The sequence below is a fragment of the Typopeltis vanoorti genome, chromosome 10 (genome assembly GCF_054136105.1).
Source record: "Typopeltis vanoorti isolate ZY-2024b chromosome 10, IOZ_Tvanoo_1.0, whole genome shotgun sequence".
NCBI classification, from domain to species: Eukaryota; Metazoa; Arthropoda; class Arachnida; order Uropygi; family Thelyphonidae; genus Typopeltis; species Typopeltis vanoorti.
The window spans coordinates 41,936,902-41,957,876 of NC_143558.1; the positions used below are offsets into that span (position 1 = coordinate 41,936,902).

The window sequence follows — 20,975 nt, forward strand, 5'->3', positions numbered from 1 at the left end:
AGGGCAGTTAATACTATCCATGGTGTCTTTTGCTATTAATTTGCAGAATAAAAATACCTTACCACTCCCATATCATACCAGCTAAATCACCTTCAACTGAAAAGGGCTGATAAATAAAGGTTCTTCAAGTTCTGGACAGGAATCAAACCTATTTACAACCAAACGGCATCACTGGAATAGGCTAAACTACAGAGGCACCTGACTGAGCTACAGAAGCTCTGTGTGTAATAACTTTTATATATATGTATAATAAATGTAATAAATGTAATTACATTTTAATTTCTTTGATTTGTTTTATGAATAAAAATAATGTTCTTTATTACTCATATCAAATTTATTTATTTATTCATATGGAGTTTCCTCCCTTTTCTCCCCTGTCCCTATTGGGGTGAGTTGAGCCCCCTCATGGGGGGGGCTTAAGTATTTATGGCTGTAGATCCGTGTGTGCTCACAGGGTCAGTTTGCCTGCTTGCGGGATGAAAACCCCAGATAAACTGGGGGGGACCCTGCTGTTCATGCCCAAGACAGGCTAACTTGGCTATGGCTGAGGAAGATCCTTAAGCTTCTCACGTCGGTGACAGGAATTGAACCCAGGGACACTCCTTCCCCAGGCATATGGTTGAGAAGCGCAAAGCCACTAGGCTAACTAGTGGCTTTGTGCCTAGTTGGACACCCATACCCAATATGAGTGCGGACACTCATATCCAATAAATGTTTGTCTTTAAAATAAATAAATAAAATTCTCTGGGTGCATATCAGGATGGACTGGCAATTTGGAGTATTAACTGGCCTAAAAGCAAAACAAAATGAGCATGATGTGATGAAATTTCATGCTGGCAGGAGCAATGTACCATTAAACAAAGTTCTTACTGTTTACATCAGGTAACTAGGATGAATATTAAAAAGTCAACTATTGTAACAAGCTTCAACAGAACATCATTAGAATTTGAGATAAGCACCAGCAATTAACATAGGTATCAAAGGAAAGAAATGGAAATTACAGAAGACTTAGCAAAGTACTATGCTGAAATAATTGGTGTTACTGCAACAAAAGAGACAAAAACAGGTGAAATTCTTCTAAATAATAAATTCAAGATATTATATTCAGGTAATAATCAGGTAATGATCAGGGAAAAAAAGTTGTAGCTATACTATTCAACACTAAATAGGAGAATAAGTTTCTTAAACGGTAGATAATAACAAGTAGTGATGTGGATAAATATCAAAATGAGGAATTAAACAAAGACTTATTGTGCCTATGATCACACAGAAAAATCTAATAGGGAAGAAAATTTTCCTTAAAGAAATAGTAATATTTCCATATTGAAAACAGAAAAGTTGGTCCTTGTTGGAGACCTAAACTGTAGAGTAGAAATGAAGATTAGACATTCAGAAATGTTTTGCAAAAATCTAGAAAAAAGAGCAAAGCTAATAATAATGGTAAGAGCCTGCTGGATTTATGTTCATAATTTGGACTAATCATTACTAACACACCATGTTCCAAAATAAAGATGTTCACAAATTCACAGGGAGAGAAGAAATAAAAAAAGACTCACCGACTTATATCCTGGTTCATGTCCTGAACCAGGATATAAGATATTGACCATTGAAACATTTGGCTTTCAGCAGGATAAAAATGAGTACTGTATTCAAAATACGAGCATCAGAGAGTTTTAAAAGGAATCAAAGTTGAGTAGCTTTCAGAAGCAAATTATAGCTCAAATATACAAATATTATTTTTTTAAAAAATGAAAGTTTGCAAACAAAAACAAAACCTGGGTGATTCATTGGCAGATGCTGAAGAAAACACTGATTCAGCCAGAGAGGCATGTGGTAAAGTTGTCTACCAGGAGAAAAAAATAACATCTCCACAACAGACTGAAGAAATTAACAATGAAGTTACAGAAAAGAAGATGGCATATTAAAATTTTCTAGCAAGTAAGTCAGTGTGTTCTGTGAGAATAAGAAAAAAGTAAGAAAGCAATGCAATGTGTTTAAAGTAGATGGAAAAAAGTCATGGAAAAACTCTTGTAAGAACACAGAAGATAAATATCAGCAAGCAGCAAAGCTCTCTGGAAGCTATTGAAAAAGATTATATATGGAGGACAAGGTACTGCAGACTGAATCACATATGAGAGTGGACATGAAAACTGAAGATAACAATATTATAGATCAATGGTTCATAACTTTTTTTTTTTTTGCTTGGCACTCCCTGCTCAATTTTACATTAGGTTAATGATTCAATAAGACAATTATAATATATCATTAAGTGAACCTAAATTACCATGAACATATTTGAACTGATAGTTAATTAAACATTAATGACTTTGATACAAATTAATTTTTACTCAAAAAAAGATGTAAACTTACTGTATCTAATAAGGCAATCATTAATGGCTACCATGAGCCTATGAGATCCTGATAATTTTTCAATTTCAGGTTCAATATTCGACAAACAAAGTCTCAAATCTCCTCTTTCACTTATTTGCAATCTGTTTTGCTGCTTAGCTAACAATTGCAACATGCCACTGACTTTCTCAACCAAGTATGAAGAAGGAAAAGCAACGAGCAGTAATTTTATTATTCTTCACACAAATTTGGATGAACAGAAGTGGCATCAGAAAGAAATGGATTCATGACCCAATCGGTAATTTTAAGCTCATCAAAGTCTTTGAATCTGATCATCAAGTCTTCTTTCAGTGTCAGAAGATGGGAACAATAACAATCCAAATCTGTATCTAATATTAAATCATCATCTATTATTTGTAGACTTGGGAACTGCAGAAAATCTTGTCTTGCAATGCTTTGCTCTGCTTGTAGAATGTTAATTTTCTGATAAAAACATTTAGAATTCCCTTTGCTTTAATAAGATTCATGTTGCTTCCCTGCAATTTGATGTTAACCTCATTTCATTTGGTAAAAATATCGGAAAGATATGTGATGTCAACCTTTTCCTTTTTTAGAACAGTACACGTTCTCATCATGTGATTAAGAAACTCCAAAACAGTATCATAGAGTATCATTAAAGCTCAGCAGACAGTTTCCATTTGAGAGCCATCTAATTTCAGTGTGAAGCAAAAGACACTCAAATTCTTCTTCATTACCATGGCAAAGTTGCCAAAAAACACAGGTATTCAGTGACTGGGCTTTTATTTTATTCACTGTTTGGATGACATCATCCAAAGTCTTATGTAGTATGCCACTAAGATCTTTTGCAGCTAAGTGCTGTGTATGAAGAATGCAGTGAATTGTTAAGATATTTGGAACTGCTTCTTTTAAATGTGCCATAAATCCACAGTAATGACCAATCATAGCAGGTGCTCCATCAGTTGCACATGCAATAATATGTGTGCGGAATGTTTTTAGCATTAAAAAAGTCTTTAACAACCTTTGTATACATTTTCAGTTGTTCAGCAAATAGAAACTCTTTGATCATTTCTTCATCAGTATTTATAATACGCATGTAAGCCATTAACAAAGCTTCGTTGTCACGTAAAATTGTCTCAGTCCTTTGCCATTTCATCAATTCCTGTTGATACTGAACTATTGACGATGCCATATTACTTTTACCTGGGCCAGGCATCGTATCTAAAACTTCATTTATAGCCGGTAAGATGAGAGTTTCATGAGAGACCAGAAGGAATGGCTTCCATTGGGACAGGAAGCAAATTTTCTGCTGTTGGCATTTATGAAGTTGGATTCAGATTTGCTGACAAATGTTTTGCATTTATTGAGTGCTTCAGCACAACTTGAGCACAAAGCTGAGGTTCTTGATGCAAGGCCACCTGCAGTAAGTTGAGTTTTTTCACATTCTGTTTCTGAACCACAGTTTGGAAACTAGAATGGGGGAATGGAGACCATACCAGTGAGAATTTCTGTGACTCGCTCAGAGCTGGTGTTTGTGTCAGAAGAGTAGAAGTATGTCAGATCATGGGAAGGAGGTGCAGAAATTCTTTAGATCATCCTAAGTACCTTTGTAGTGCCAAAGGACATGACACTGGGAATGGATGGAGGAAGGGTATTCTGTGAATGAAGAGATTTGCAGAAAACTGTGATCTGAGTTACCAAGGAGGTGATCTCTACAATGTATGTGGAACAAGAACTGGTTAAAAAAGATGTCAAGAAGATTAGAAGGGTGAAGAGGATCATCAGGAATTCAGGAAAGTAATTGTACGATTTACAGGTCATTGCTAACTGCAAAAGCTTCTGCATCTCATCTGGCAGTGTTGGAAAAGGGGGGAAGCCAGTTGGAGTTCTGGACGTTAAGGTCACAATGATCACTTCGCAATATTTGGATAGCTATGATAGAGCTTCATGGAAAAGAAAATGAAGTGGTCAGAGTGTTTTTTAGAGTTTGGAGATTAATAAATGCAGCAAATGGATGTTACTAATTGGGCCAAAGAAACTTTGAGTCAGAGGAGATCAAAAATAGAGGATTCTAAATTAGCCATCTCTGACAAGCACAGTCGGATCTCACAAAGGCACAGGTACCATCTTTGCGTTGAAAGGAATCATGAAGCATGAAATTTGGACACTAAAGGGATAGTAGGTGATGTAGCTGTAATATGAGATTCTATCAAGAGTAAGAGATCTGGTCTGGATGACTAAATGATGATGAACATCATTTATGTAGGGTTAATGCCACAGATGTTAGCAAAGTGGATGTGTAAATGTTTTTTTTTTTTTTTTTTTTTTTTTTGTAGGGAATGGTTTTCGAGGGAGATTAACTTGTTAATGTTCATTGTCACTGTTTGTTTCATTACTGGCTTTTTTATAGTTAGATGGAAGAACAAAGAAGGGATATGCAATACAGTAAAAGGAGATGCTCTTGGATATGACACCCATACAGAGAGCAACCAGTCTCCCATGCCAAAATGTACCCTCAACAGTACATGCCATACACTACTACTCAGACTCACTCTTCAGGCACAACCAGGCATAGTATATGGTGTCAGAATTATGTCCAAGTTGACTGGAAAGCCTCCTGACACATTAATGACAGGTTCAATTTCACATCCATCTGCATTCCACATTCCATCTATAAAAAGGGAAGTAAACCTGAATGTAAGAATTAGAGAGAAATTTCTCCACTCAGTGTTCTAGGTGAGATTTATGCAAGCATACTTGAAGAGACAAAAACAAATGTGGAAGGTAAAATTGAAAAAGAACAAGCTGAATTTGGGTCAAATAGAGTTTTTCACGATCATATTTCCACTTTAAAACATGTATTTAAGTTTCTAATCTACAAAACTGTATTTAAGTTTTGTAGATCGAAAAGATGTAGAAAGAAGTGCCAAGAGAAAAGTTATTCTAAATGCAACAATTATGTGGTATAAATGGGACAATTATACAGAGCATTGCATAGTCTGTATCTGAGTTATAAGTCACAAGTCAGAATTGCAGGAAGTACAGGAAGATGGTTTGGTGTAAAATCAAGGGTGAGACAATGGTGTGCATTATATCCACTGTTATTATTCATCTAGGTATCTCATTATGAAGGAAAGTGGCTTGAGTATTGATATCAAAATCAAAGGTGTCAATCTCAGATCTTCACATTATGCAGATGATGTTATTCTCTTATATCCAATACAAGGCTGCAAGAATTCTGAACTAAATTAAGAACTGCTGCAAGAAACATGGTATGATAAATTAAAGATGCTAAGAAATTTTAATCTTGGTTTCATCCTTTATCCAAGTGCAAGCAAACAAAGTTTGCGTGTGAAGTAACTTCACGATTCAGCTACTTGTATATATACCCTCTGTCCAAAAAGAAACCGAACTTTTCAAAAATAGAAGAAACTGGTGCCGCCACCTATTCTATCTTTTTGTTGTCGAAAGTGGCAACCTTCATCAGTGTTGTGTCGACTGTTTATGACATTTGTTTCATTAGAAGCCGAGTTACAGTGCCAAGAGTAACAGCGTGTTTTGACGAACGGTCGGAAAATGAGTTTTAAACAGACAGCTGCAATTGACTTTTGTGTTAAAATTGGTAAACGTTTTACCAAAACACATCAAATGCTTAACAAAAAAGCATATGGTGATGAATGCTTATCCTGTACTCAAGTTTACGAGTGGTTTAAGTGATTTCAAAGTGATCGTGAGACACTTGAGAACGACAAAAAGCTAGGCCGTCCAAAAACTGGACTGAGTGAAGTTAACATCCAAAAAGTGCGTAATTTCATCAAAGAAAACGAAATCGTCTGTGAGATTGATTGAAGATGAATTGGGATTCCAAAATCAACTGTGCACAACATTTTGACCAAGAGTTTGGGCCTTCGTAAATTGAATTCGTGATTTGTTCCCCACAAGTTGACCGACGACCAAAAAATGTATCTAATTGAACACTGCAAGGACCTCATTCAAACCACTTGTAAGGACTCAAACTTCCTTGAAACGATCATTACTGGTGATGAAACATGGTGTTTTGAGTATGAGTCTGAAACAAAGTGCCAGAGTGCCGAGCGGAGACCACCATAAGAGGGACATCCGGAAAAAAAGTCGCTTGGAGAAGTCAAAAATAAAGACAATGCCGATTTGTTTCTACGATTCCAAGGGCATTATCCACAAAGAATTCGTTCTACCTAGCCTTCAATGGTGACTTTTATCTGAAGTTTTGAAGTGATTGATAGTGAGAATTCTTGCATACGGCATGAATATCATGATGCAGGCAGCTTGTCACTTTTGCACGATAATGTACCATCTCACCGTTCGAACATTGTGAGACAGTTTTTGAGCAAAAAACCAAGTTAATGCGTTGGATCACTTACCGTATTCACTTGATTTAATACCCTGTGATTTCTTTCTCTTCCCCTGACTTCACATTTGCCAATGAAAGGAAAGGGATATAACACCACTGAAAACGTTCAAGCGGCGGTAAACCACAACCCTCAACAGTATCCCAAAAACCAACATAAAAAACTCATTTAACGAATTAATTGACCATGCCAAATGCTGTATCAAAGCTGAAGGAGAGTATATTAATTGAAATAAATGATTTGGATAATTATAACTGGCCTGTGTTTTATTTTCTATCAAAAGTTTGATTTCTTTTTGGACAGAGGGTGTAGTATATATTCAGCTACCTGTATATGATGACTTCACATCAATTGCCTTAGTATCCCATAATGCAAGGTACATATTCATACAGACATGTATATTGCTATTTATTATGGGAAGAGCCACTACCCAGACTTGTTTCGACATTTATTCAGGTCTTATCAATGGGGGCTAGACCAGAAATGACACACAGGAGTCATATATTTCCCATACATTTAAAAAAAAACTTGGTATGAATATCAATAATAAAAAGAGAAATACTATAAAATAAGCAGAGACATTAGAAACGTCAGCTGCATCTTGAATGGAAAACCTACAGAAGTGATAAAATATTTCTGATATTTCATAACAATTTTTAGTGAAGACAATTTTTTGGCAAATTATACATGGAAACAGACAACAGAATTAGCAAAACAGGTATAGTGGAGAACCATTTATACATTTATATGGAATAAAAAGTTAATTCATATAAATGTATATGGAATAAGAGAGGAATTAGTCAAACACTAGAGTAGCTATTATATAACACAGTATTAGTGATATATTATATATTATTATATTATTATTACGTGACACCTCCAGGGAGTCCAAAGACTCATCGAGGGAGGGCACCTACCCTACAATCCTGTCTCCACCACTCAATCCACCAACGCCATCTAGCGCTCACCACTAGTATTTTTACAGACAATCACAAACATCCATGACAACGGCGGGATTCCAACCCGCAGCCTTTTGGCTGGACAGCAGATATGCTAACAACTCGGCCAACTAGGCTGGCACAGAGACTACAGATCGTAAAGATAAGAGTTCTGAGGAAAATTAGTGGTGTGTGAATAGATGCCATCAATGACAGAATCATACTAAAAATGATATATTAGGAAGGAACTTGACACTTTTAGTATTCAGGAATGGGTGAACAGAGCTAATCTCAGGTGGTATAGTCATGAAAGGAACAGAAAGGTTTTTGATGAAAATAAGCAGGGATGTTAGAAACATCAGCTGCATCTTGAATGGAAAAACCTGTAGAAGTAGTAAAACCTTTCAAAAAGAGATCAAAGCATCCAAAGATAGTATAGAAGTGCCTTAGAAGACTGAAATATAAGGTCTGACAGTACTAGTCTTGATAAAGTTGTTGACTGGAAAATTGTTGATAGGAAGTTGGTAATGACTTTTCATATAGTTTATCTTCATTGATCTCCTTATGCCTGAGGACTCGCGACCTTGCAACTATGTTTCTCCATCTCAGTGGTGGCCGGTGAAAATTTTAAGTGGGGGTACTGCATATACAAAATAAAATTTTTAAAAAAATTATTTTTTTCCTAATCAGTAACCAATTTATTAATAAATAAATTTACATGTTAAAAAATTGCTTTATTAAAAATATTTCACTCTCACCACGAACAAACACCAATAATAAAAGTTTCGTATCTCACAGAAATAATAAGCACAAGCATACGATACACTGCCCAAAGTGCAGTGTCAAGCGTAAACGAATATTGGCGAGTCTACCTGCAATTGGCACGATCATTCTCACACTGCATTAGATCGCGGTGTATTTGTTTTGTGTAACGATAATTGAAAAAATATAATTCTTTTCATATTTTCAACAGTGACACTAGTCATAATTCAGCCTTGCATCTATAATAAATAAATAATTATATGTTATTTTAACAAAATAAAATAAGAATGCAAAAAATAGTTCCTCTTTTGTATCTCACAAAACTAACGTGCGCAAGCATACTATACGCTGCCGAAAGAGCAGCGTCAGATTCACTAGTTACGTGCAATGAGAAGCACAAACAAAAATCGGTGAGTCTGGCTGCAATTGGTTGAATGTGATAATATGGACACTTTAGATTGTAGTGCATTTGTTTCATAATCTAAAGCGTTAATCGAACAATTCCAATTATTAACTATTCAATCAATGTCGAAACATAAGCTGTAACCTTTAACATGTTGTATTGCATTGTTATTATTTATAAACACAAACAAAATTTAATTTTTTCATTTTTTCCTTAGGGGTGCTGCAGTGTCGCAATGTTTATGTATGGGCCGCCACTGCTCCATCTACTATCTCTTGACATGGCAGTTGCTTCTTCCAAGGAAGTCTTGAGATCCTTTGGATATGATCTATCCCACTTTGCTCTTGATCTTCCTTTCCTGCATTTCCCTCCTACTTTTCCTTGCATTATTTCCTTCTCAATGTTATCACCATCTCATCATGATATATGACCAAAATATTGAAGTATCTTCTTGTTGACAATGTCACTCAATCTCTTTGATGTTTAACTGATTGAGAATACTGACATTGATTCTTATCCATCCATGAGACGTTCAACATCCTTCTTAAGCACCACATTTCAAAGCTGTCAAGTGTCTCTTTGTCTCTCTTACCAAGTGTCCAAGATTCTGCACAATAGAGAACAATTGAGAAAACAAGGGTATTCACTAGTTTATATCTAGCAGTGTTAGAAATATTTCTGTCTTTCCATATCTTTCATATAGTACTATTGCAATATCCTGTACACTCCTTAAGGATACATGTCAAGAATATGATGATGATAATAATTATATTTCATGGAATTGCTCATGCTCACAGAAGAGACAACTTGACTATCAATAGTGGCATAAAGAAAGAGTGTTCACTGACTATTCTTACTGTCAAGTCACTACCAATGAACTTTTCAAATGTCAGATGTCAAACTAACAAGTTGAAAACTGGAAAATTAAATTAATTACTTTTTTTTTAACAGATTAACAATGAAACCCTTAAGTACAAGAAAAATTGATTGATGGTCATCCAAATACAGTCCATTGGAAATCCCTGCTACATACCGAGAAAAAAAAAAATTTATGCTGACTTAAATGTCATGCTAATAAAATTGTTACCATGAGCTTAACATAAAAAAATAAAATAAAACAAAATGTGCAATGAAGAAATCAAAACTATGTTTTTAAATAATAATAATAATAAAGAATTAACCATCGCTTCATTTTTTTTTTGTTTGTTTGTTTAATGAAACTGCAAAAAGACATCTATGGAAGGGGAAAAAAAAGTGATGATATCACTGATAACTGAAATTATTTAGGTCATCTTATTAAAATATTTATTTGATAAGTGATGTTGCTTTATGCAGTTTAAAACGAAGTACTCTTACCTGCTTCATTTGTGTCTGCTTCCTTAGCATATCGTGTAAGGTAACGGTCATTCATTAAATACTGTCTTCTTTTCTTTCTCCACCTTTTTGCAGGATAAGTATATATCTGGCCTTGAGTTATTCCTGGCATTCTCTGCCACTTCTGCATCCATAGTACACAATCACTTTGGGCTACTCCAGTTTGTGCATCCAGAAATGGTAAGCGCATCTTTCGTTCCATACATAGTCGAGTATTATAACTAGCTGAATTTTCTATTGCATCTTTATAGAATGGGTCACTCAAAACGCTGTATAAAAAATAAAAAAAATTAATAAAAAAACAGTGTGAGCTAATTATCAGAGTGCAACCTGTAATGCAATAATACATTGCAGGTTGCACTGTAAAAGTATATGAATAGAAAGGCTTAGGGGCTGTTGATTATTAATAATAGCACTTGACAGTATAAACAAAACCAAGAAAATCAAAAGTAAATTATTTTACTGAACGTACTATTTTGCTGGTTTTCTACCCAGCATCTTCAGAGCACAAATTTTACCTATGACAAGCACATGAGCACTCAACTAAATCATTAGAAAATATTCAAATTATAACTGAAATAGAGCTACTGTGCTAATATGGTGACCCTATGGGCTGGATATCATCATCAAATTCTTGACATGTACCCTCAAGAGGTGCATGGGATATGATAGTACCACATGAAGAACTACCCATTTGCAGAATATTTAATATACCTGTGTGCTAAACATGATCGTAAGCTGTCAAGTAGTGTTTCTTAAGCTATATTCCACAGAACCCTCATCATCAAATTCTTGACATGTACCAAGGGGTGTACAGAATATGAAAGTACTACATGAAAAACTCACATCACCACTAACTTCCTATCTACAATTTTCTTCTAAATTAAACTGTTACCTGTAAAGACTCTATCAGATGTTACATTTCTATCTTCTAAGGCACTTTTTACTGTATCAATCCACCTATATCTTGGTCTTTTTCCTGCCAACCTAGCAGAGAACACTTGTTTTGCTAATCATTCTGTTTAAGTTACCCTACCACCAGAGATTATAGATGACCATAGATGGCATCAATGGCAGTATCACATTAAAAATGAGGATATTAGGAAAGAACTTGCCATTGTTAGCATTCAGGGATGTATTAGTACAGCTAATATCAGGTAGTATGGTCACTTAAACTGAATGGGAGAAGAAAGGTTAGCAGAAACAAGTATTTTTTGCAAGACGAAGATGCAGATGGATTGATACTGTAAAAAGGAAAATCGTTGATTGGAAGTTAGTAATGAAGTATATTTTTCATGTAGTACTATCATATTTATCCAGTAACACATTGAGGGTACATATCAGGAATTTGATGATGGTGGTTATTAAATTGCTACACCAATATTTTCCTTGGTCACCAAAGCATTCAGGTGCACCAGAAGGAAGGCAAACACAGTCATCATCATCATCAAATTTCTGCCATGCACCCTCAAGGGGTGTACAGGATATGATAGTGCTACATGAAAAATTTACATCACCACTAACTTCCTATCTACAATTTTCCTCCAAATCAATCTGTTACCTGTCAAGACTCCAACATTATCAGATCTTATATGTCTGTCTTCTAAAGCACTTTTTACTGTATCAATCCAGCTATATCTTGTAGTACTACTGGGTCGTTTTGCTGACAACCTTGCAGAGAACACTTGTTTTGCTAATCTTTTCTCTCCCATTCTGTTTAAGTGACCATACCACCTGAGATTAACTCTGCTAACAATGTCAAGTTCTTTCCTAATATCCTTGTTTTTTAATATGATATTGCCAATGATGACATCTGTTCATGTCCCTGATCTTTCTGAGGACTCTCATATCTGCAGTCAAGTTTGCAGTCAACACTTGATCAAAGATCATATCTTTGATCAAGTGTTTTATTTCTAACAGCTCTCAGATCCATAAGTTAAAAGTGGTTTGAACACTGTCTTGTATACAGCAAATTTAGTGTTTTGAACTAATTTCTCTCCCATTTCATATAAATTTATTCAGTTGACTTCCTACCATACCATACCAGCTTTGTTGATTCTGTTGCCTATTTCTATATTGAATTTACCATCTTCATTAAAAATTGTGCCTAAGTAGCTGAAATGTTTTACTTGTTCTATAGGTTCTCCATTCACAATGCAGTTGATATTTTCAATGCTTCTGCCTATTTTCTTTGTCTTTGTCTTGTAATTGCAGACCTTCTTACCATATCTATTACAACAGTTATTCAATTTGGTCAGAGAATCTTGCAAACTTGTACCAGATTTATTTAGAAGTATAACATCATCTGTATAATGCAAAGAACTGACATTAACATCTCCAATTCTGATATCATGTTTAATACCACTTTCCTTCATAATGTGATCCATATAGATAATGAATAACACAGGGGATAATGTACATCCTTGTCTGACACTTGATTTAACATTAAACCATCTTCCTGTACTTCCTTCAATTCTAACTGCTAACTTAAAACTCAAATAAAGACTAAGTATTGCTTGATATAATGTCCCATTTACACAATACAACTGTAGCATTTTGAATAACTTTTCTCTTGGCAACTTGTCATATGCCTTTTCCAGATCTACAAAACTTAAATACAGATCTTTGTTATATTTCCACGATTTCTCAACTATTTGTCATAAAGTGAAAATCTGATCCTGAAAGATAAGATTTTCAGTTTATGTAAACCAGCCTCTATTTGGCCTGAATCCAGCCTGTTCTTCTCCAAGCTTCCCTTCTAAAATCCTTTGCAACCGTTTCTCAAGTATACTTGCATAAATTTTACCAGGCCTTCCTGGTAAAAATTTATGCAAGCATACTTAGTAGAGAAATGCCTCTGTAAGTCTCACATTCATTTTATTTCTCTTTTTATACATGGTGACCATTCAGATTCATGAGGAAATGCACGAACAACTACAAGAATTAATTAAGGAAGAAAAAAGCAAAGACTATATGATTATAAAGAGAGACTGGAATGAAGTTGTGGGAGAAGATGAGAATGGGAGTGTAGCAAGAAGATACGGACTAGGTAATAGAAATGAGAAAGGGGAAAGGTTAGTGGAATTCTGTAAGGAAAATAAACTAATAATTACGAATACTTTTATTATTATTATTACGGGTATCTCCATGGAGTCAGTAGACTCATCGCGGGAGACCCAAACTAGCAAAACAATATCTGTCATATCTCTTCTTGAATTCATTTACAGACGAAGAGCTCACAACTAAGTCAAGCAATGAATTCCACTCATTCACCACCCTCCAGGCAAAAAACCTTGTTCTGACACCTTTGTTAACCACACTCTTCTTTAATTTCTAGAGATGACCTCTTGTTCTTCCATCACTATCACACACAGCTGAAACATTTCCCCTGCATCAATCCTATAAAAACCGTTTAGTAATTTGAATGTTTCTATCATATCCCCTCTTCTTTGCCTATCAACCAATCTCTGCAATCCACAAGCTCTCAATCTATCAATGTAGGGAGCATTTTTTATATTACTCACCAACTTGGTCACTCTTCTCTGAACCCTCTCCACAGCCTCCTCATCTCCAAGGAATCCAGGTGACCAGACCTGAGCACAGTAATCCAAATGTGGAAGTATCAATGCTTTATAAAGGGGAATAATAACCTCTTTATCTCTGGATGTCAGTGTGTTCCTCAACAACCAAGTAATCCTATGTGCAATCTTGGACACCTTAGCAATGTGTCCTCTGAACTTCATCTCCCTATCTACCAATACCCCTAAGTCCCTAGCCTCATCAATCTCTTGGAGTACCTTTCCATCGATGTAGTACACAGCTGGTAATCTTTTAATCCCAAAATGCATGACTTTACACTTTTCCACATTGAACTGACATCCATTTTCTTTTGCCCATTTTACCAGCTTATTTAAATCCTCCTGAAAACTTTCAACATCAGCTTGATTTTTTTATTGCACTACACAACTTTGCATCATCAGCAAACAACTGAATATCTCCTTTTAAGCCGTTTCCTATATCATTTATATACAAATTAAACAACATTGGCCCAAGCACAGAGCCCTGAGGCACACCACTGGTTACCTGCCTCATTCTGGACTCGGCTCCTCCATACACCACCTTATGGTATCTCTCCCTGAGCCATTCTCCTATCCATATCACCAATTTAATATCCATTCCCATCTGCTCCAATTTGCGTAACAGTGTTCTATGGGGTATCCTGTCAAAAGCCTTAGCAAAATCCAGAAGTACCACTGTGTAGCCAGTTCCTTTGTCCAACTCAGATGTTATTCTATTATGAATAGTTAATAGATTGCTAAGGCAGGATCTACCTTTAAGAAAACCATGTTGGCCTCTATAGAGTATCATATCCTGATCCACCCATTCTTGAATTTTGTCTTTAACCAACTTTTCCAATACTTTTACCACTACTCCTGAGATGGTGATTGGTCTGTAATTCAATACCGCAGTTTTAGAGCCACCCTTATGCAAAGGAACCACTTTGCCTAACTTCCACTCCCTAGGGACCATACCAGAGTTCAAACTTAAATTAAATATCCAGGTAAGAGGGGCTGACAATTCATTTGCACATTCACGCAACACCCGAGCTGATATTCCATCTAAGCCTACTGCAATGTTTGCATTTAAGTTTTGCAATATATTTAATACCTCTGATTCTTTAGCTTCAGTTCTCACATTAGGTATTGCTGTAGGTATAGAGATATCCTCACTTGGGTGATAGACTTTTGAAAAGTGATCACTCAGTAACTCGACTATTACATCTGATTTTGTCACCTCAATACCATCAGCACCCACTAAGGTTATCCTTCCGAAGTCATTTTTCCTCTTACTTGCCACATAGCGGAAGAACTCTTTGGGATTACCCTTGATCTCTTTGGCTAAGGTCTTCTCATAATCTGATTTAGCTTTTCTTACTATGCTGGTAACCTTCCTAGCTTGAGCCTTGTACTGCTCATGGGTGTCCTGATCGCCTTTCTCCTTGTAAATTCTCCATAACATTTTCTTTTTTTGCAGCTCAAGCTTGATACTACTGCTCATCCATCTAATGCCTGCCTTGTTTGACCTCCTAACCATGGGGACACAATCTGATATTGCTTTTCTCAGATACCCGCTGATTTTATCCCAAGCACTGCTAACATCTTTCCCTTGCAATATGTTCTGCCATGGGATGGCTGCAAGCTCGCTTTAAACCAATACTTGGTTTAAAAAATCTAAGAGAAGACTATACACATGGAAAAAACCAGGAGATATGGAAAGGTATCAAATTGATTACATTATAGTTAAGCAAATATACAAGAATAGTGTAAAAAATGCATGCATGTATCCTGGTGCTGATATTTACTCTGACCACAATCTACTATTCATAGAAATAAATGTGAAACTAAAGAAGATAAAAGAAGCTGTGAAAAGGGAAAAAAAAAAAACATAACTTAGAGAAATTAAAAAATACCAAGGAATTTGGAAATAGATTGGAGAAAGAATTAGAGGAAACGAGTTTTGTCAAAACTGAAGATCCAGAAAAGAAATGGGAACAAGTTAAAGAGAAAATAAAGAAGATTGCAGAAGAAGAAATTGGATATGTAAAAGCTAAAAGAATAAAAAAACATTGGATAACTAATGAGATGATTTCTCTAATGGAAGAAAGAAGAAAATGGAAAAATAAAGACATCCCAGAAGGGAAAATACAATATAGAACCCTGAATGACAAATTGAGAAGATTGGCTTAAAAAACAATGTGAAGAAATGGAAATTTGTGAGAGCATGGGAAGGTATGATCTTTTGTACAAAAAAGCAAGAAGCATGAATCCCAAGAGAAATGGAATTCGAGCTAGAGGCATAGAAAATAAGAATGGGAAAATCATAATTGAAGAAGATAAAATCCTAGTGAGATGGAACAAATACATTGAAGATCTATATGACAAGGAAAATAGACCAAATGAGTTGGCATTAGAAGATATAAAGAAGGTAAATGAAGATTATCTAGGCCCAGAGATTTTGAAGACAGAAGTAGAAATGACCACTAAAGAACTAAACTGGGGAAAGGCAGAAGGAATAGATGAAATACCTACAGAATTCCTGAAACAACTTCAGAAGAAAGGAACTGAAGAAATACCCAAAATAATAAATTTCATTTATAACAAAGGAGAATTACCAAAAGATTTTATGACCTTAATATTTATACCTATACCAAAGAAAAATAATGCAGTGAACTGCAAGGATTTTAGAACAATAAGCCTAATTTCCCATACATCAAAACTACTTATGAGAATTCTAACATGGAGAATTACATCTAAGGTGGAAGAATTTCTTGGAGAAGATCAGTTTGGTTTCATGAAGGATAGGGGAACAAGAGATGCGATTGGACTGTTAAGAATAATAAGTGAAAGAAGTCTGGAAGTGAATAAAGAAGTTAATATCTGTTATATAGATTTTGAAAAAGCTTTTGACTTTGTAAAATGGGATAAGATGGTGGAAGTAATGGAAAAGACTGGTATAGATTGGAAAGACAGAAGACTAATTATTTCACTATACATGGGACAAACTGCTATGGTGAGAGACATATGGTACAACAGAACCAGGTATCATTGGACATGGAGTAAGACAAGGCTGTTCTCTGTCACCAATTTTGTTTAACATGTATTCTGAAGCAATGTTAAAAGAAGCACTGGAGAATTCAAAAGAAGGAATAAAGATTGGAGGCAGACAGATATTTGTGATATGATATGCAGATGACAAGGCATTATTATCAAATACTGAAACAGGACTACAGCATCTGTTGAAAAGATTACTGGAGTCCTGTATCAATTATGGAATGAAAATCAACATAAGAAAAACAAAGGTAATGAAAATAGCAAGGAAAGAGGCAAATATGGATATCAGAATAAATGGGGGAAAATTGAATCAAGTAAAGACATTTAAATATCTAGGAAGTGTGATTAGCAGTGAAAAGTGACATAAAAGCAAGAATAGCAATGGGAAGAGATGCCTTTAATAGAAAATGGAATTTATTCAGAAGTAAAATGGACAGAAACCTAAAGAAAAGACTAATAAAATGTTATGTGTGGAGTGTTGTCCTCTATGCAGCTGAAACTTGGACATTGAAGAAAGAAGAAATTAAGATTTTGGAAAGCTTTGAGATGTGGATTTGATGAGCCTCAATAGATCACAGTATGGTGGCTGCTCTTCTAAGCACGACACCCAGACCAGTACCTAGGTCGTCTGTGGACGATTTGGTGCCCGCATGTCACACCTGAATGGTGCGGCATAGGAAGCAGCTGCCGCATAGTCTCAACGGCTGCCTTGATGCTTCCATAGTGGCCTCATCGCCAGAACGATCGCACCGTGACGGTACGAAAGCAACTCCGGCTAGCGCTGCCTTTTAATTAACGTGCGAGACGAACGGTATCGTTGCATAATCCCATGGATGGTAGCTTTGCACCACTGGTCACTCTACCAAACACATGTATCAAGTGTCCGAACCTGCAGTTCCTCTCATACTGAGCAGGATTACTATCGCAACGACTAGTCATCAGTAGGCTAAAACTAACCTGTAGTCTTCGGATCAGACTCTCGGTTGCCTATAAAATACACCTGCATCAACACTGAGTTTCATCACTCACACTAGTACTCTCTTATAGTATACAATTGCATCAACCTTGAGGTTCATCACCCCAACTTCACCTATTATAAAATCAGTTCAGACTCTCTTGGCAATGTGTCCCTGTCTCGCATTGAGGACCTAAAGGCGTTCAGTCCTTAATTACGTATGGTACATGAACCTAAAGTCATTCAGTTCATGCAATTACCACAGTATCACTAATAGCCATACTTGCCACTATTATTAATTCTACAGACCTGTGTTATTCGTGCTGTCACTACAAGCGCCAGCCTGGGCAAGGCCACTAGAATTTTCTCTGAAGGGAAGGATGGAAAAAATCAAATGGACAGATAAAATAACTAAGGAATAGGTCTTAAAAAGAGTAGAAGAAGAAAGAAGTCTGTTAAAGAGGATAAAAAGAAGAAAGGGAAACTGGATTGCACATATTCTGGGAGGAAATGGAATCATCAGAGATGCCATTAAAGGAAAAATAAATGGAAAAAGACCCAGAGGAAGAGTAAGGAAAACAATGCTAGATGACATGCTGAATGGAGATAGGTACACAACCTTGAAAGAGAAGGCTTGGAACAGAAGAGAGTGGAAGGAAAGTTTTTGCTACTAAGAGAAGAACTTGATCATTTGCAGAATACTTAAGATATAGGTACTATGAGTGCTCTACTCCAATCATCTGCAATTCGTCACTCAGTCCATGCCTTCTGAACTATGCAGTACAGCCACTGTAAGACTTTTATACCTCCATACTTGAGCATTTCTGGTCAAATATCATCTACTCTGGCTGCCTTTCCACATTTCAGGCTTTTGATGGCTTTTTCTACTTCAAGCATCAGTGTTTTTTTACCACTGTGCTGTCACTGATTGTTTCATTTAGCAATTTTTCAAAGTAATTATTCCATACTTCAAGGATAAATTTTTCTGCAGTTTTCATATCACTTTTATCGTTACTAATTCCTTTTACAACACTCTTTCCTCCATTTCTGAACTTCTTCAACAACCTACAGAATATTTTGTCACCTTCTTGAAATTTATTTTTTATGTTCTTACCAGTCTTCCCATGACTTTTGTTTAGCTAGTTTTACACAGTGTTCAGCTTTCTTACATTTGTCTCTGTATTCTCTAAGAGCACAAGCTGACTTATTTGCGAGGAATATTTAATATGCTTTCTTCTTTTTCTTTTCACTGTCTCTTTAACTTCCTGTGTCCACCATGGAGTTCTGATTTTTTTATTCTTGCAACAACCTCACCACATGCCTCTCTGGCTGAATCAATCAATGTTTTCTTCTGGGCTTGCCAGTGAATCTCCAATGTTTGATTCCTATTCTCAAACTCTTTCATTTTTTCTTGAATAATGTTGGTGTATTTTAGTATACAGTTCACATCTGAGAGCTGCTCAACTTTTATTTGCTTTAAAACTTTCTTACATGTTCTTTTCAATATGAAATTTAATTTTATCCTGGGCAAGACTAAATGGTGATTAATTCCAATTTCAAATCTACTGTACACTCTAGTGTCCTGCACCAGTGAGAAAACATCCCTATCAACAATAACACAGTCAATGAGACTTTTCTTTATAATAAAATTAGTTTAATCCTTTATCCAAGTGTGAGCAAACAAAGTTTGCGCCTGAAGTATTTTCAGGACTAGGGTAAGGTGATACAACAACCAGGGCAACTCGTTGCAAAGGTGGAGAAAGCTACCAACACTCCTATCTCAGTGTCTCCTATAATGCAAAACACATCTCCATGCGGATATGTCTAATGTTATGCATTAAGGGAAGGGCCACTACCCAGACTAGTTTCGACCTTTATTGAGGTCTCTTCAGTGGGAGCCAGGCCCTAGTGGAGATACCAAGCAGAAGCAGTAGCAGATCATCTCTACCTATAGGAGTTGCCAAATGGTGTGCCACCCTTTTTTAATAAATTACTCTGGATTTAGAGAAAGATGTTGAAAGTTTATTTTTCACTTGGTTAGAGTATAATAAAATTAGTTTAATCCTTTATCCAAGTGTGAGCAAACAAAGTTTGCACCTGAAGTATCTTCAGGACTAGGGTAAGGTGATACAACAACCAGGGCAACTCGTTGCAAAGGTGGAGAAAGCTACCAACACTCCTATCTCAGTATCTCCTATAATGCAAAACACATCTCCATGCGGATATGTCTAATGTTATGCATTAAGGGAAGGGCCACTACCCAGACTAGTTTCGACCTTTATTGAGGTCTCTTCAGTGGGAGCCAGGCCCTAGTGGAGATACCAAGCAGAAGCATTAGCAGATCATCTCTACCTATAGGAGTTGCCAAATGGTGTGCCACCCTTTTTTAATAAATTACTCTGGATTTAGAGAAAGATGTTGAAAGTTTATTTTTCACTTGGTTAGAGTATAATAAAATTAGTTTAATCCTTTATCCAAGTGTGAGCAAACAAAGTTTGCGCCTGAAGTATCTTCAGGACTAGGGTAAGGTGATACAACAACCAGGGCAACTCGTTGCCATGGTTGTTGTATCACCTTTTCTCCGAGACTTTTCTTATTCCATTCCTCTTCTCTCCGTGTGATTTTGTGCACCTCTTTATGTTGGAACAATGTGTTAGCAATAACCAGTCCATGTCCTGAGCAGAAATCCAACAGATGTTTGCCGTTATTATTAGCTTTGCTCTTTTCTCCAAATTTTTCCAAAAATATTTTTATATGTCTGACAATCATTTTCTACTCTGCTATTTAGATCCTCAACAAGGACCAACTTTTCATTTTTCATTGTGTCAGTTGCTTTCTCTAAAGCCTCAAAAAATTTCTCCACTTCTACCTTAGCAGAACTTTCTGTGGGACCATAAGCACAAATAAGTCTCATTATCCAGTTCCTCATTCTGATATTTGCCCACATCACTCTACTTGATATTGCCTGCCATTCAAGATTAGCCTCGTATTTAGTGATGAATACTATAGCTGCTCCTTTTCCTTGAATGTCATTGTCTGAATATAACATTTTGTATTTATTGCTCAGAAGGATCTCAGCAGTTTTTGTCTTTTTTTGTTTCAGTTGCCCCTATTATGTCGATCCAATTTCTCAGCCAGCTCCATTTCTTTGCCATTCAGGCTTCTTATGTTGATAGT

At 36.0% G+C, this 20,975-nt stretch overlaps 1 protein-coding gene across 3 annotated transcripts in view; it reads right to left on the minus strand.

The window, feature by feature from the left end:
• The window catches only part of d4 (double PHD fingers d4), a 339,869-nt gene that overhangs the window by 282,255 nt on the left and 36,639 nt on the right, over window positions 1–20,975 (minus strand). For all 3 annotated transcript variants that reach the window (XM_090398857.1, XM_090398855.1, XM_090398856.1), the window contains exon 2: window positions 10,215–10,501. In XM_090398857.1, coding sequence (XP_090254983.1) covers window positions 10,215–10,501 — 287 coding nt within the window. The remainder of the gene's footprint in view (window positions 1–10,214; window positions 10,502–20,975) is intronic.